Source organism: Chiloscyllium plagiosum, unplaced genomic scaffold (genome assembly GCF_037043375.1).
Source record: "Chiloscyllium plagiosum isolate Xiang-an unplaced genomic scaffold, Cpla_swu_hap1 HiC_scaffold_28, whole genome shotgun sequence".
Taxonomy (NCBI): domain Eukaryota; kingdom Metazoa; phylum Chordata; class Chondrichthyes; order Orectolobiformes; family Hemiscylliidae; genus Chiloscyllium; species Chiloscyllium plagiosum.
In genome coordinates this window covers 36,348,832-36,362,128 of record NW_028270166.1, presented here as the reverse complement: position 1 = coordinate 36,362,128, position 13,297 = coordinate 36,348,832, and the positions used below count along the sequence as shown (strand labels likewise).

Sequence of the window (13,297 nt, the reverse complement as noted above, 5' to 3'; positions counted from 1 at the left end):
CCTCTTTTACCCTCTTTTAGTTCTGAAGATGAGGTTTGAAAGTGGATTTAATAGAGGTCGATGAGATTATGACAGGTTTAAATAAGGTAGATATGGAAAAGCTGTTTCTAATTGCTGATGGCAAAAGGATCAGAAAGTTCAGATGTAAGATTTTAGGTAAGAGGTTCAGGCTGATTTGTGGAAGAACTGTTTTTCTGTCGTGTGCTGATGATTACCTGGAACTCAACGGTTTTGAGGACAATGGAAGCAGAGACAGGGATGTTGGAAGGAAATTATTGGGCACTTCAGGGAAATAAATTTGCAGGGAAGGGGAACTGTGACTAATTGCAATGTTCTACAGAGACCTAGAACAGACTCGATGGAACTCTTCTGTGTCATTACGACTTTAAAACACCATAGGCATTTGCATCCTCTAAGTTTTCCACCTCTCTCCCCTGTAGCTGTTATTCGGAGAAGTAATTAACTTCAGAAAACCTTCTCTTGTCTGCCTAGTGACTCCTGCTAGAACGAATGTCTGTTGGCTGGAGGAAGCAGGAATTGGCTTGGTTGTAATGCTTGCTATAATAATGATGTGGAGGAGCCAGTGTTGGACTGGGGTGGACAATGTTAAAAATCACACAAAACACATAATAATCCAACAGGCTTATTTGGAAGCGCTACCTTTCACAGCACTGCTCCTTCATCAGCTACCTGATGAAGAAGCAGCGCTTCAAAAGCTAGTGCTTCTAAATAAACCTGTTGGACTATAACTTGGTGTTGTGTGATTTTTAACTGTTATAATCGAGCAGCTGCCACAATGCATTGAAGATTGCAAAATGGTCTCTCGGCAGGCACCTGCACATTTTGAACAATGCCTCAGCTTATAACAGCACCTCCAGCAGAAGTTCAGAAAACAATAGTTTCTCTCTGCCCCTCCAATAAAAGCAGGTTAAGGATTTCCCAGGAAGGTCAATGATGGGTTTGACCCTTGCCAAATGAATTCTAGCCTCTTGCAAATTTACTATTCTTTCAAACAATAAATGTGAAGCGATATACTTACAGTCTGCAGAGCCAGTGCTGAGGGGCCCACTATCATCTGGGAAAGTGGCTGCAGCCAGACCAGACAGCACTGTGAGGAACAGGAAGGTCAACGACTTCATAGTGAGAGAGGAAATATGGCCTTCTTCAGAGATGTCTGGGGGCAAGGACACAAAAACACAGCAGTTAGCAGAGGAGCTTCATATTAATTTAAAGTTAGTGAACCTAGTCATTCCCTGGAACAATTTTACTTAATGAAAAGGCTGTGTTTGGGTACAGACCCTCCAGTGAGCTTTCTGTGAGAACAAAAGTCTTGATGTTACATTGGATACAGATAGAAGTGTCCCTCAGGAGCTAGCTTTGATTGCAGCTTGAAATGGAATGGTAGATTTCTGATTTCTGAACGAGTGGATGACTTTCTTTGTCTTAGAGATTGTATTAAACATCAAAACTAAGCTGACACAAACTTTGAATGGTAAGTGCAGTGCTCAGTGTGGTATTCAGCCAAATAAAGATTCAATTCTTGGTTTGTATGGAGGTTGCTGATTTAACACTACACCAACTTTCATGAAACAACTGGCCCTAAAGTACCTCTGGATCGGAGAGCTCGGGTGGAAACCAGCTGAGTTTCTATTCTTAATCACTATCCAGTGACTCCAACTGGAGAACACATATCTATAGATGTTGATGGAATACAAAGTCAGGCAACACCCTGTTATACCTACTACAATCAAACAGCTCTCTTGGCAATAGGAGAAGAATAGAGTCTAGATTAGAGTGGTGCTAGAAAAGCACAGCAGGTCAGGCAGCATCTGAGGAGCAGGAAAATCGACGTTTCAGGCAAAAGCCCTTCATCAGGAATAGAGGCAGGGACCCTGCAGGATGGAGAGATAAATGAGAGGGAGTAGGGGTGGGGAGAAAGTAGCATAGAGTACAATAGGTGAATGGGGGTGGAGATGGAGGTGATAGGTCAGGGAGGACGGTGGAGTGAATAGGTGGAAAGGAAGATAGGCAGGTAGGACAGGTCATGAGGGTGGTGCTGAGCTGGAAGGCTGGAGCTGGGATGAGGTGGGGGAAGGGGAAAATGAGGAAACTGGTGAAATCCACATTGATGCCATGGGGTTGAAGTGTTCCGAGGCGGAAGATGAGGTGTTCTTCCTCCAGGCATCGGATGGTGAGGGAGCGGCGGTGGAGGAAGAACGTCTCATTTTTCATGGCATCAATGTGAATTTCACAGTTTCCTCATTCCTCCTTCCCCACCTCACCCCAGCTCCAGCCTTCCAGCTCAGCATCGTCCTCATGATTTGTCCTACCTGCCTATCTTCCTTTCCACTTATCCACTCCACCCTCCTCTCTGACCTATCACCTTCATCCCCACCCCCATTGTACTCTTTGCTAACTTCTCCCACCCTCCTGTCTGACCTATCACCTCCATCCTCACCCCCATTCACCTATTGTACTATATGCTACTTTCTCCCCACCCCACCCCACTCTCATTTATCTCTCCACTCTGCAGGCACCCTTCCTCCATTCCTTATGAAGGGCTTTTGCCCGAAACATTGATTTTCCTGCTCCTTCGATGCTGCCTCACCTGCTGTGCTTTTCCAGCACCACTCTAATCTAGACTCTGGTTTCCAGCATCTGCAGTCATTGTTTTTACCTAATAGGAGAAGAATGGTTATTTGGGTAAGATGCCTGATACATCAGTAATTGCAGAGCTCAAACCCAGTGTCAGCATCTTCAGGATAGACGAGGTAAGAAGATTGTGGAGGTAGGGAGGGAAGGAGGGAGGATAGCAGGCTTCTCAATTCTTAGATCATTATTATCCAACACACTCCCTCATACAAATACTTGAGAGAGAAATCTTCTTAACTTCTTTAGAAAACCAACTTTCGCTGCAGTGAAATTCTAACCATCCTAATACTTCAATTAAATTGCAGAAAAAAATGACCACTAAGCTCCATAATGAAACAGGCTAACTATCCTTATATGTTCATTTGTCATTGAGTAGCATTTAAAATTGCTTATGTACATCTCGTTATTACAAGTGTTAGAATTATGTTAGACTCTTTCCATTTTCGGAGTTTCTATCCCAGGGTTTTAAAGAGAGAAGGTGAAAACATTGCTGATGCCCAACTTATAATCTTGCAGCATTCTCTTGATTAGGGAATTATTTCTTTAAATTTGAAAATTTTGTAGGCCACTTTGTCATTTAAAGTGAAAGAGGGAAACAAGGGAATTATAGGTCAGTTAGTCTAACATCTGTTTCCAAGAAATTATCCGCCTGTCATCAAGGATCGAGGAACTGAAAACCTTGAAAATGTTCAGTGGATTAGGACGAGCTAGTATGCTCTGATGAAGAGTCATCTCAATTCAAAATGCTAGCTTCCTCTCTCTCCATGGATGCTACCTGACCCGTTGTGATTTCCAACATTCTTTGTTTTCAGTACAGATTCCAGCATCTGCAGTAATTAGCTCCTGCGCGGATTTGTAAAGGGCAGGTTGTGTTTAACAAACCTGATTGAATATTTTTGAAGATGAACTAAGTCGTAGATCAAGGTGTATCTTAGGTGATATCTATATGGATTGCCACAAATAATTTCATAAAGTCCCTCATATGACATTGCTAGCTAAAATACAATGAAAATTATTGACCTGGTTAGGCAATTGGCTGAGTGGCAGGAGACAGAGAGGAGGAATAATGAGCAGGTTTTCAACTGGGCTGGATGAGGCTAGCGGTGTTCCCACAATGATCTGTCTTGGGTTCTCAACAATTCACCATATCTGCTGGCAATGTAGATGAAGTAATATAAAGCCACATATCCAAATTTACCAATGACACAAAGATAGGTGATGTTGTAAGTGGTGCAGGTAGAGGCAATACATTAGAAAGAGACATTGATAGATGAAGATAATGGGCAGAATTGTGGTTAATGGATTTTAATGCAACGTATTATAAGGTAATTTGCTTTGGACCTAAAAAGAACTTTCTGTACGGTGAAAAATGGAAGCCAAATAGACTTAAGGATTTACATACATAGGTCATTAAAATATTACGAACATGTAGAGAAAAAAAACAGTTTATGGGATTGCTGGCCTTTATATCCCAGACAATTGGATTGAAAGAGTGTGGAAAGCAACCATACCTGGAATACTGATTCTCACTAGGGCAATGGGCACCACACCTCAGAGAGGCCACTACTGGTCTTGGAGAGGGTGCTGTAGGTCACAGATTACAAATATTAAGCCTATTTTACCATCCTCAGATGCTCCTCCAAATTTTCTGGGTTAATTTCCAATTTCCAGCATCTGTAGTTTCGCTTTTGAATTATTCCCGAGCTGGGTAGTCTGGAATAGTCTGAAATTTAGAGCCACACTTTGGGGGCTAAAATTAGAAAGCATTTCTACACAAAATTGGCAGAATCTTCTGCTCTCTCTGGTGGTAAGTCTGGAGGTAAAGGACATGAATTAGGCAAGACAGTGGTATACCTGAACTCCGACTCCTTTCGAATTAAGAAAGAGACAAAAGGCTCATGTTTGACCTTCCCACTCCACTGCCAATTGAGGCCCTTAAGTCATCAATTAATGACCATTTAAAAGCTTCACCCCCACCATTACGGGCGTTAACCCAGTGCAAGAGGGCCTGTTGCCATGTGACATGGATAACAGATAAACTATGTGGACAGCTAATCAGGGTCACTCTGCCTGATTGAGGGACTTGACACCAGGAAATGTGAGGCTGCTAAGAGCCACATTCTGTGCTTTTACAGTCACAGCTCCCTCCTCACACCTTTCTCCCTTCACACTGTGAACCCAGTATTTATCTGTGGCCAAGGTTGGTCTGTGATCTGGGGTTCCAATGTCAGTTTTTTTCTACATCAAACACCTTACCCCCGCAACACTGATAGCTGAGACTTACATCTCTGAACTCTTTGATTTCAGGAGAAAGCTCTGCTGGAGGCCCTGATTGACTTGAGGTTTGAGAGAGCTTCCCAAAAAGAGGCATTGTGGGTCTTTGTAGACCCCTGACACCACAACAACATTCCACACAGAATTTGAGATCTCTTGCATTTGGGGATCAGTTAATCTTAAACCTGAGATTTGGCTCACCAAATATATCAGGGATATGGGCAGCGAGCAGTCACAGGTCAGCCATGGGGCTTTCTGCACTGCTCCTGTTTCCATGTTACAGTTCACTGGGAAAGGAAATACCCCAAAGACCTGTTGACCTAGTGACCTAATAATAAATGCCCCAGCCAGCAAAGCCCTGATTGAATTAGTTAAAAAATTCCCTGCTGAATTCCTTACCTCTCTGACTCTCTCTGTCCACACAGTTGGTGCTCCATGCATATAAAATGGACCCCCAGTAACCAAGATCCAGTCTTTATGAATTGCTATTAATATTAATGGTACTTTGTGAATCTGCAGCAGCTTTTAACACAGACTGAGGCCTGGAGTCTTAGTCCAAACTGAGGGCGGGGGTCTGTGTCTACGCTGAGGCCGCGAGTCTGAGTCCCACACTGAGGCCGGGAGTCTGATTTAAAGATTTTTGCAAATCTCAGATGTGCAAACACCAAGTTGAATTTTGTCAGCTGGCTTGATGTCTGTTCTTCTACTTCTAGGCTTCACTTTGTATTTTAATCTTAATAAGAAGCTGATTGTTCTGTTTTCTCTCTCTGATGGTGTTTAAAAACCTCACCAATCCTCATGAATATGTTCATTGCTACATACACACACACAAACATTTTCCTTAACTGGGGTGATGCAGTACAAACTATGCAACTTTCATTTGATACTCTGTGTTAGAATAAGCAAAGACCAAATTCTGGCAGGGTAAAAATCCCTCGTGGCTGCTTGACTCTAAGTCTTAAAATGATTTATCTGATTAGTTTTACAACTGCTGTGTTTGTCATTATTCTGTCTGGATTGTACAGAGTGCAAAAACAATGGGACTAAATCTACTAGCAGTTTGCTGTTCTTTACAATCACTATAAAGACGTGTTAATTGAACTTGCAATGTTGATTCGCTATCAAGAATAAATTTAAAATGCCACCTGCACTGAAATTCCAATGCATACCTTTTATTGATCACTCAATGAATTTGTGATTCACGATTTCTCTAGGCTTTACGACCTCCTTGAATGGAACTGTTTCTGCCCTTTGGTATTATACTTGTTTACTGAATGGTGCACCAATCTTTCCCCCTTGTGGTCACCAATACATCAAGAACTCCTTTCCCATCTCCTGTTTTGAGTTCAGCTTTGTGTTAAAAGCTGCTGCTCACAGGCTTGAGACGTTTTCCTAATACATTCTTGGGATCGATTAAGAAAGCCCAGTAAAACTCAAATGGTTGCTACCAGTCTTGTGTTCCATTTTAAAATATACAAGATCAGTTCCAGAAAATGTTCTTTCACTTTCAATTGTGCTAAAGAGTTCAATACAAACTGAAAACACAAAGTATAGTTGCAGAGGTCTAGGCAGGATAGCCATGACATTGGACTAGCAATCCAGAGGTTCAGGCTAACATCTGAGTGGGACAGGTTCGAATCCCACAATAGCAGGTAATAGAATCCAAATTCAATAAAAATCTGGAATTTAAAATAAAATGGTAGCCTACTTGTGACCAAATAGTTCACTAATATCTTTGAGGAAAAGAAATCTGCCATCCTTATCTGGTCAGTCCAGGGATAGGCAGGTTCGATAGATATGGGGAGAAAGTGAGGACTGCAGATGCTGGAGATCAGAGCTGAAAATGTGTTGCTGGAAAAGTGCAGCAGGTCAAGCAGCATCCAAGGAGCAGGAGAATCGACGTTTCGGGCATAAGCCCTTCTTCATTCCAGAAGAAGGGCTTATGCCCGAATCGTCGATTCTCCTGTTCCTTGGATGCTGCCTGACCTGCTGCACTTTTCCAGCAACACATTTTCAGGTTCGATAGATTAACCTGGGAAATGTAGGATTACAGGGATAAAGTGGGAATGTGGGGTTTCGGTGAGTCTGAGTGGGATGGTTTTTAGAGGGTCAGTATTGACTTGATGGACCAAATAGCCTGCGATCACACTGTAGAAGTTCTATGATTCTATATGTGGTTCCAGATGCACAGCAATGGGATAAATTGCCCTCCTAGTAAACCACTCAGTACAAGAGTAATTAGGGACAGGCAACAAATGCCAGTCTTACCAGTGATGCCCACTAGAATTAATAAAAGAACCTCCACTAGTGAGATGTCAACCCAATAGCAGATACCTATTCACATACACCAACGGTACTAACTCCCCTTCAGTCTCACATCAGTCATTCCCTTGGAGTGGAATGCCCCGAGTCAGGGTATTGCTGAGGGATCAATAATCTTTCACATTTTATGGTGGCATTCATGCTTTGGAGCCAATTGTACCAATCGTGTAGAATGTTCACGGCCAACAGAAAAATACGATTTCATCACATCGGTGGAATCACAGCCAGGTCCTGAGAGTAAAGGCAAACCGTGGCACCCCAGTGTCCCGGTCCACATTTCAACAACTCAGTCGTTCATGAAGTGTACAATCGGTCACATTGAAGTGGAAAGAAGTATTACTCCTGGTGTACTCACTGGGTACAGGTACCATTGCACATGTTACTATGTTAAACTAGGAAACAATCTACATCGGAACTGGGTTTAACAAGTCTGCCTCACCTGGACGCATTTTTGACGGTATTAGAATTGGCTTCAGTGTCCTCAAAGTGAAGAAAAATCAGGCAGATTTTCTCCTCTTGACAGTGGTCAGTCACATCTACTGGGAACAGATGAACTTGTGCTGACAGCATCAGATTTAATTCTGAAACATCTCTCAGTTGGGTAGCCTGTCCATATGCACAAGGTAGGGTGACAGGAAGGGTTCCTTAAGGAACTGTACTGCAATGTGTTTGAGTGCCTCTGGGATGGAGGAGGGGGAATTGGACTGAGTGCCACCAGCTGTTGTTTTTCCAGTTGCAAGAAAACATGCTCATCTGGGGAAGGGACTGAACTGTAAAAGCTGTGGAACTGAGATGGCAATCTGTACACTCAGCAGCATACACTGAGCCTTGCACAATATCTGAAGTGGAAGCATTGCTGTCCTTTTGTTGGTGTGTGTTGCACTGTACGCATGATAGGCAGGCAGGATGTCAGAGGCTAATCCTCAAGCAATGCTATCAGGTTTCTGTTGAATGTTTGGATAATTCTGTGTCTCATGGCTCTTTAATGTGCAAGGCTATTTTTAAAAGCCGTCTCAAACAGCAGCCTCATTCTGAGCTACCAGCACGTTTTGGTTGCAATTCCTCCTTCAATTTTCCTCAACTTTTGGTCCAATCAGAAGATGCTTTAGCTCCACATCATACATGGAGACTGATATCTTGCTTTTCTTAGCATGCGTGAGCTAGCGTCAAAGTCTTGGAAACTTAAACACATGGTCTACATCAGTTGAAAAAGCAGCTCACCCTTACTTTCTCAAAGGCAATAAATGCTGTCCTTGTTGGAAATACATATATTACTCAATGAATAAAATTGACTGTGAAAGCATCTCATGCATGCATTTGCAAGCATTGGCCACGGACTCAGAATCAAAAGCAATCATTTCAATTGATTTCGCCTTCCTACCTTTGTTTATCTGTGATCAGTTGTAGCAACAAACCAAAGACCACAGGCAAAGGGTGGGGACCTTCTTGTAATGCGTGATTCAGTACCTCATGGAGCAGTACACACTGAGCTATTAGGAATCTCCCTTGTGTACGTTTTATTTAAATGTCAGTCAAATGCAAGCAGATGCTTAACTGCTACATCACAGAGAGACAGAAAAAATATTTTCTGGCAAAGGGGATAAATTAAGCCACTCTTTGAACGTTCACAGAACTCCCACTCTCCAGCATGACTCAGTTGTGAAGTACTCTGCTTTCTGAAAACCAATCCATTTAGAGAAGGTAGGGCAACAGTTTGATGACCATTCTATGCTGAGTTTGGTGATCCATGTTGGAGGAGAAGCCAATGGCTCCTCTCACACAGGAAGTGGCTGAGGGAGAGGTGAGGTTGGGGTACAGGTACCATTGGGTTGGGGTGGGGGGGGGGGGGGGGTGAGGGGGAAGGAAGGAGTTTTCATTTGTACCAGAGATCTGGTGGCTGATTACAATTGACCAATCAGAATGCCTGCCTGAGGAAGGGCCTGGAGCATTTTGACATTGGAGCTGAAAACTGAAACTGGTAGCTTGCATGGAACTTGTGAAAGGTTCAGCATTGTCAACGCTGATTGGAGGGCAGGGGATGGAAAATCGACAGGATGGAAGGACCCAGAGCAAAATGGCTGAAGGGGGGAGGTCAGGCAGTGGTGAAGGATATTCACATTTAGCCTGGCTCTAACATTCCTCTGCTAAGCTCAGGATGCCTCCAGAAATTCTATTTTGAGCTCTTCACATGTCAGTGCCAACAAGCAGGGTTTCGGCAGTGTATACATCAGTTGAAAAAGTCATTGGGATCCTTTTGGATCATACGGGAATCTTTTCTTTTTCACATGGTTGCAGCTTCACCTTTGTGCTATTTTCCATCAGCCAATGAGTGTCTATATCTGGAAGCTACCTCAGTGGATACCAAGATGGCGGTAAGTTTGTCTTTGTGACTTTGGTTCCACTAAAACGCCATTTCTACTGCAAACACTGGTCAGGAGACAAATTTCCATTAGTTTCAACTGTTTTCTTATGCACCTTAAAGTCTACCAACATTTTAAGAAAGTCAACTGGGAAGGCAATAGCCTAGTGGTATTATTGCTGGACTATTAATCCAGACACCCAGACCATGTTCTAGGACCTGGATTCCAATCTCGCCACAGATGGTAGAATTTGAATTCAATTTTAAAAATCTGGGATTAGGAGTCTAATGATGACCATGAACCCATTGTTGATTGTCAGGAAAAACCCATCTGGGTCACTAATGCCCTTTAAGGAAGGCAATTGCCATCCTCACCTGGTCTGGCCGACATGTGACACCAGACAAACAGCAATGTGGTTGACTCTTAACTGCCCTCTGGGCAATAAATACTGGCTCAGCCAGTGACACCCTCATCCTGTGAATCAATAAAAACAACATTATGGGATATTTTGGGGTGTAAGTACTTGGGGCACAGTGGTAGTGTACCCACCTCTGAACCAGGGGGCCTTGGTTCAAGTCCCACCTGCTTCAAACATTTTTAATCTCTGTGAACAGGTTGTTTCAGAAATATATACAAAAGACAAATGTCCTGTGCTGCTGTTGTACAGATATGGAATATTCCCTTCCCATTATAATGGGCTCTTGTGGTTCAGTGATAGCATACCTAGCTACTGGCCAAAAGGCCTGGGTTTAAATCTCCCTTGCTCCCAGAGATGTGACAACATGCCTTAACAGGTCAATCAAAAAGGAGGCACTTGTGATGTAATGATAGCATCACTACCTCTGGACCAAGAGCTCTGGGTTCAAGTCCCACTTGCTCCAGAGGTGTTTTGTAATCTCCCAAAACAGGGTTGATTAGACAGTATCTATGAAGATTTGTAAATCAGCCGCTCTTCATTAATTATATTCCAGTGATAGTCAACCCTTGAAGGCAAAGTGTAAAACAAAACTGTAAAATGAACAAACTCAGGAAATGCCTGTGAGAATTTGTACACGATACTCTCGTTATGCTGAATGAGGTTTGTAGACAACTGTTCAACAGAAACCGGTCTGCCTTACATGAGGTACAGGATTTGTTCTGTAAAAAAAAAAGGAGAATTGCTTTAGCCAGGTTGATTGAAGTGGTCACAGTGCCCTGGTTTGTTAATGTGAGGAAACAAGCCAAGGTTCTTACACCTGCGCAGCATCCAGGACACCTTGATGGATCACAAAGATGCGTACTCATTGAGTGAGGGATGGTTCTCCTCAGCTGTGATTGGTACCTATCAAACAAGCCTGCCTGTGCTTAATGTCTAAACTCATATATGATGAATTATGACTTTGGAGAGTTACGAGAGGGTGGCCAGCATTTGTAACTCTTTTTCTCAGTGTGGGTCATTGCCTTAGGGATAGTAAGGAAAGAGACTTGACAGAGATAATGTAGCAGGGAAACTACGCATGTCAAATCATTGCTGACTTATACGCAAACCTAAAGTCACCTTTGTAAGTAAGTCACAGCAGAATGAATTCATTTATTTCCCCCAGCTCCTCATTTCTTGAGAAGTGTATTAATATTCAATAGATCACTGAGATGTTTCCAACCAAGGAGCTAACAACATTAACTAGGTTTCTGACAAAAAATATTTTTGTGCCCAACACACCCTCAGGTTAGATAGCTCTTTGAAAGATCAAAAGATATGTCATTCTGGCTATCTCCTCATTTATGGCTTCATTTTGTTTGCAGCTATCGCCTCTTCTTCCTCAACTTCTAACACACACTGAGTGACGATACCATAGAGATTAGAGATTACTTACAGTGTGGAAACAGGCCCTTCGGCTCAACAAGTCCACACCGACCCACCAAAGCACAACCCACCCAGACCCAATCCCCTACATTTACCCCTTCACCTAACACTATGGGCAATTTAGCATGGCTAATTCACCTAACCTGCACATATGTTTTTTGGACTGTGGGGGGAAAGTGGAGTACCCAGAGGAAACCCACGCAGACATGGGGAGAATGTGCAAACTCCACACAGTCAGTCGCCTGAGGCGGGAATTGAACCCGGGTCTCTAGCACTGTGAGGCAGCAGTGGTAACCACTGTGACACCGTGCCGCCCATAGGTTACACCCAAAAACATTGTAATTTATCAATGACAGCAGGAGAGAGACCCTAAAATCAGGGAAACGGTTGAAATCATTACTTCCCCAACTCATGGTGCTCAGGCTAATTGCTGCAACACTGATGTCGCCCAGTTGAGACCAATCAACTCAGCACATCAGACCACGAATATTCCTCTGCTTAACTCTTTTCTTTGAAATTCTCAGTCCCACAACAATGTAACCAGGTGACTTATTTGACAGAAAGAAATTGCTTCTTTAAAGGGTATTTCAGCTCGGTACACAGTGAGACTGAAACACTAATATTACAGAAGCAAGGCTTCTCAAATGTCAGCACAAGACTTACGACTGTAATAGTAACCCTTAGTGCTCTATTAATGAGTTTACTTGGACAGTCTGCTGGGCAGGGGTTGTAAGACAAGTCGCCACTGACACTTATTAAGCAAAAAAACGGAGTCAATTTTGGTTACGTTTGTATATGTGACTTTTGAGATTTGCAATTGCAAAGCATTTTGGAGGCTGACTTTTATTCAGCGTTGGAAGAAATTTTGAACAAAGACAAAAGTTGCACCCTCTCACTCCTCATCACATCTGAAAGACAATGAATCCTGAAGGGTCTTGAGAGGATGGATATGGAAAGGATATTTACCTCCTGTGGGTACATCTGGAACTTGGGGACATAGTCATAGAGATGTACAGCATGGAAACAGACCCTTCAGTCCAACCCGTCCATGCCAACCAGATATCCCAATCTAGTCCCACCTGCCAGCACCCAACCCATATCCCTCCAAACCCTTCCTATTCATATACCCATCCAAAAGCCTCTTAAATGTTGCAATTGTACCAGCCTCCACCACATTCTCTGGCAGCTCATTCCATACATGTACCACTCTCTGCGTGAAAAAGTTGCCCCTTAGGTCTCTTTTATATCTTTCCCCTCTCACCCTAAACCTATGCCCTCTAGTTCTGGACTCCCTGATACCAGGGAAAAGACTTTGTCTATTTATCCTATCCATGCCTCTCATAATTTTGTAAACCTCTATAAGGTCACCCCTCAGCCTCCGACGCTCCAGGGAAAACAGCCCTAACCTGTTCAGCCTCTCCCTATAGCTCAAATCCTCCAACCCTGGCAAGATCCTTGTAAATCTTTTCTGAACCCTTTCAAGTTTCACAACATCTTTCCGATAGGAAGGAGACCAGAATTGCACGCAATATTCCAACAGTGTCCTAACCAATGTCCTGTACAGCCGCAACATGACCTCCCAACTCCTGTACTCAATATTCTGACCAATAAAGGAAAACATACCAAACGCCTTATTCACTATCCTATCTACCTGCGACTCCACGTTCAAGGAGCTATGAACCTGCACTCCATTGTTTAAAATAAGGTTTTGCCCATTTAAGGCCAAGATAAAGAGAAGTTTTTACTCTTTCAGCAGTTTGAATGTCTTTGAGTTCTCGTCCTCAAAAAGCTTGGAAACAGAATGCTTGAATATTGTAAAGCAGAGGTAGACAGATTCTTGAGAAAC

General features: G+C 43.0%; 1 protein-coding gene across 3 annotated transcripts in view; it reads right to left on the bottom strand.

Annotated features, from left to right (window-relative positions):
- Positions 1–13,297, bottom strand: part of sema6bb (sema domain, transmembrane domain (TM), and cytoplasmic domain, (semaphorin) 6Bb) — a 554,928-nt gene that overhangs the window by 276,960 nt on the left and 264,671 nt on the right. For all 3 annotated transcript variants that reach the window (XM_043720975.2, XM_043720977.2, XM_043720976.2), the window contains one exon: positions 1,040–1,174. In XM_043720975.2, the coding sequence (XP_043576910.2) occupies positions 1,040–1,139 (100 nt within the window). In that variant the 5' untranslated portion in view covers positions 1,140–1,174. The remainder of the gene's footprint in view (positions 1–1,039; positions 1,175–13,297) is intronic.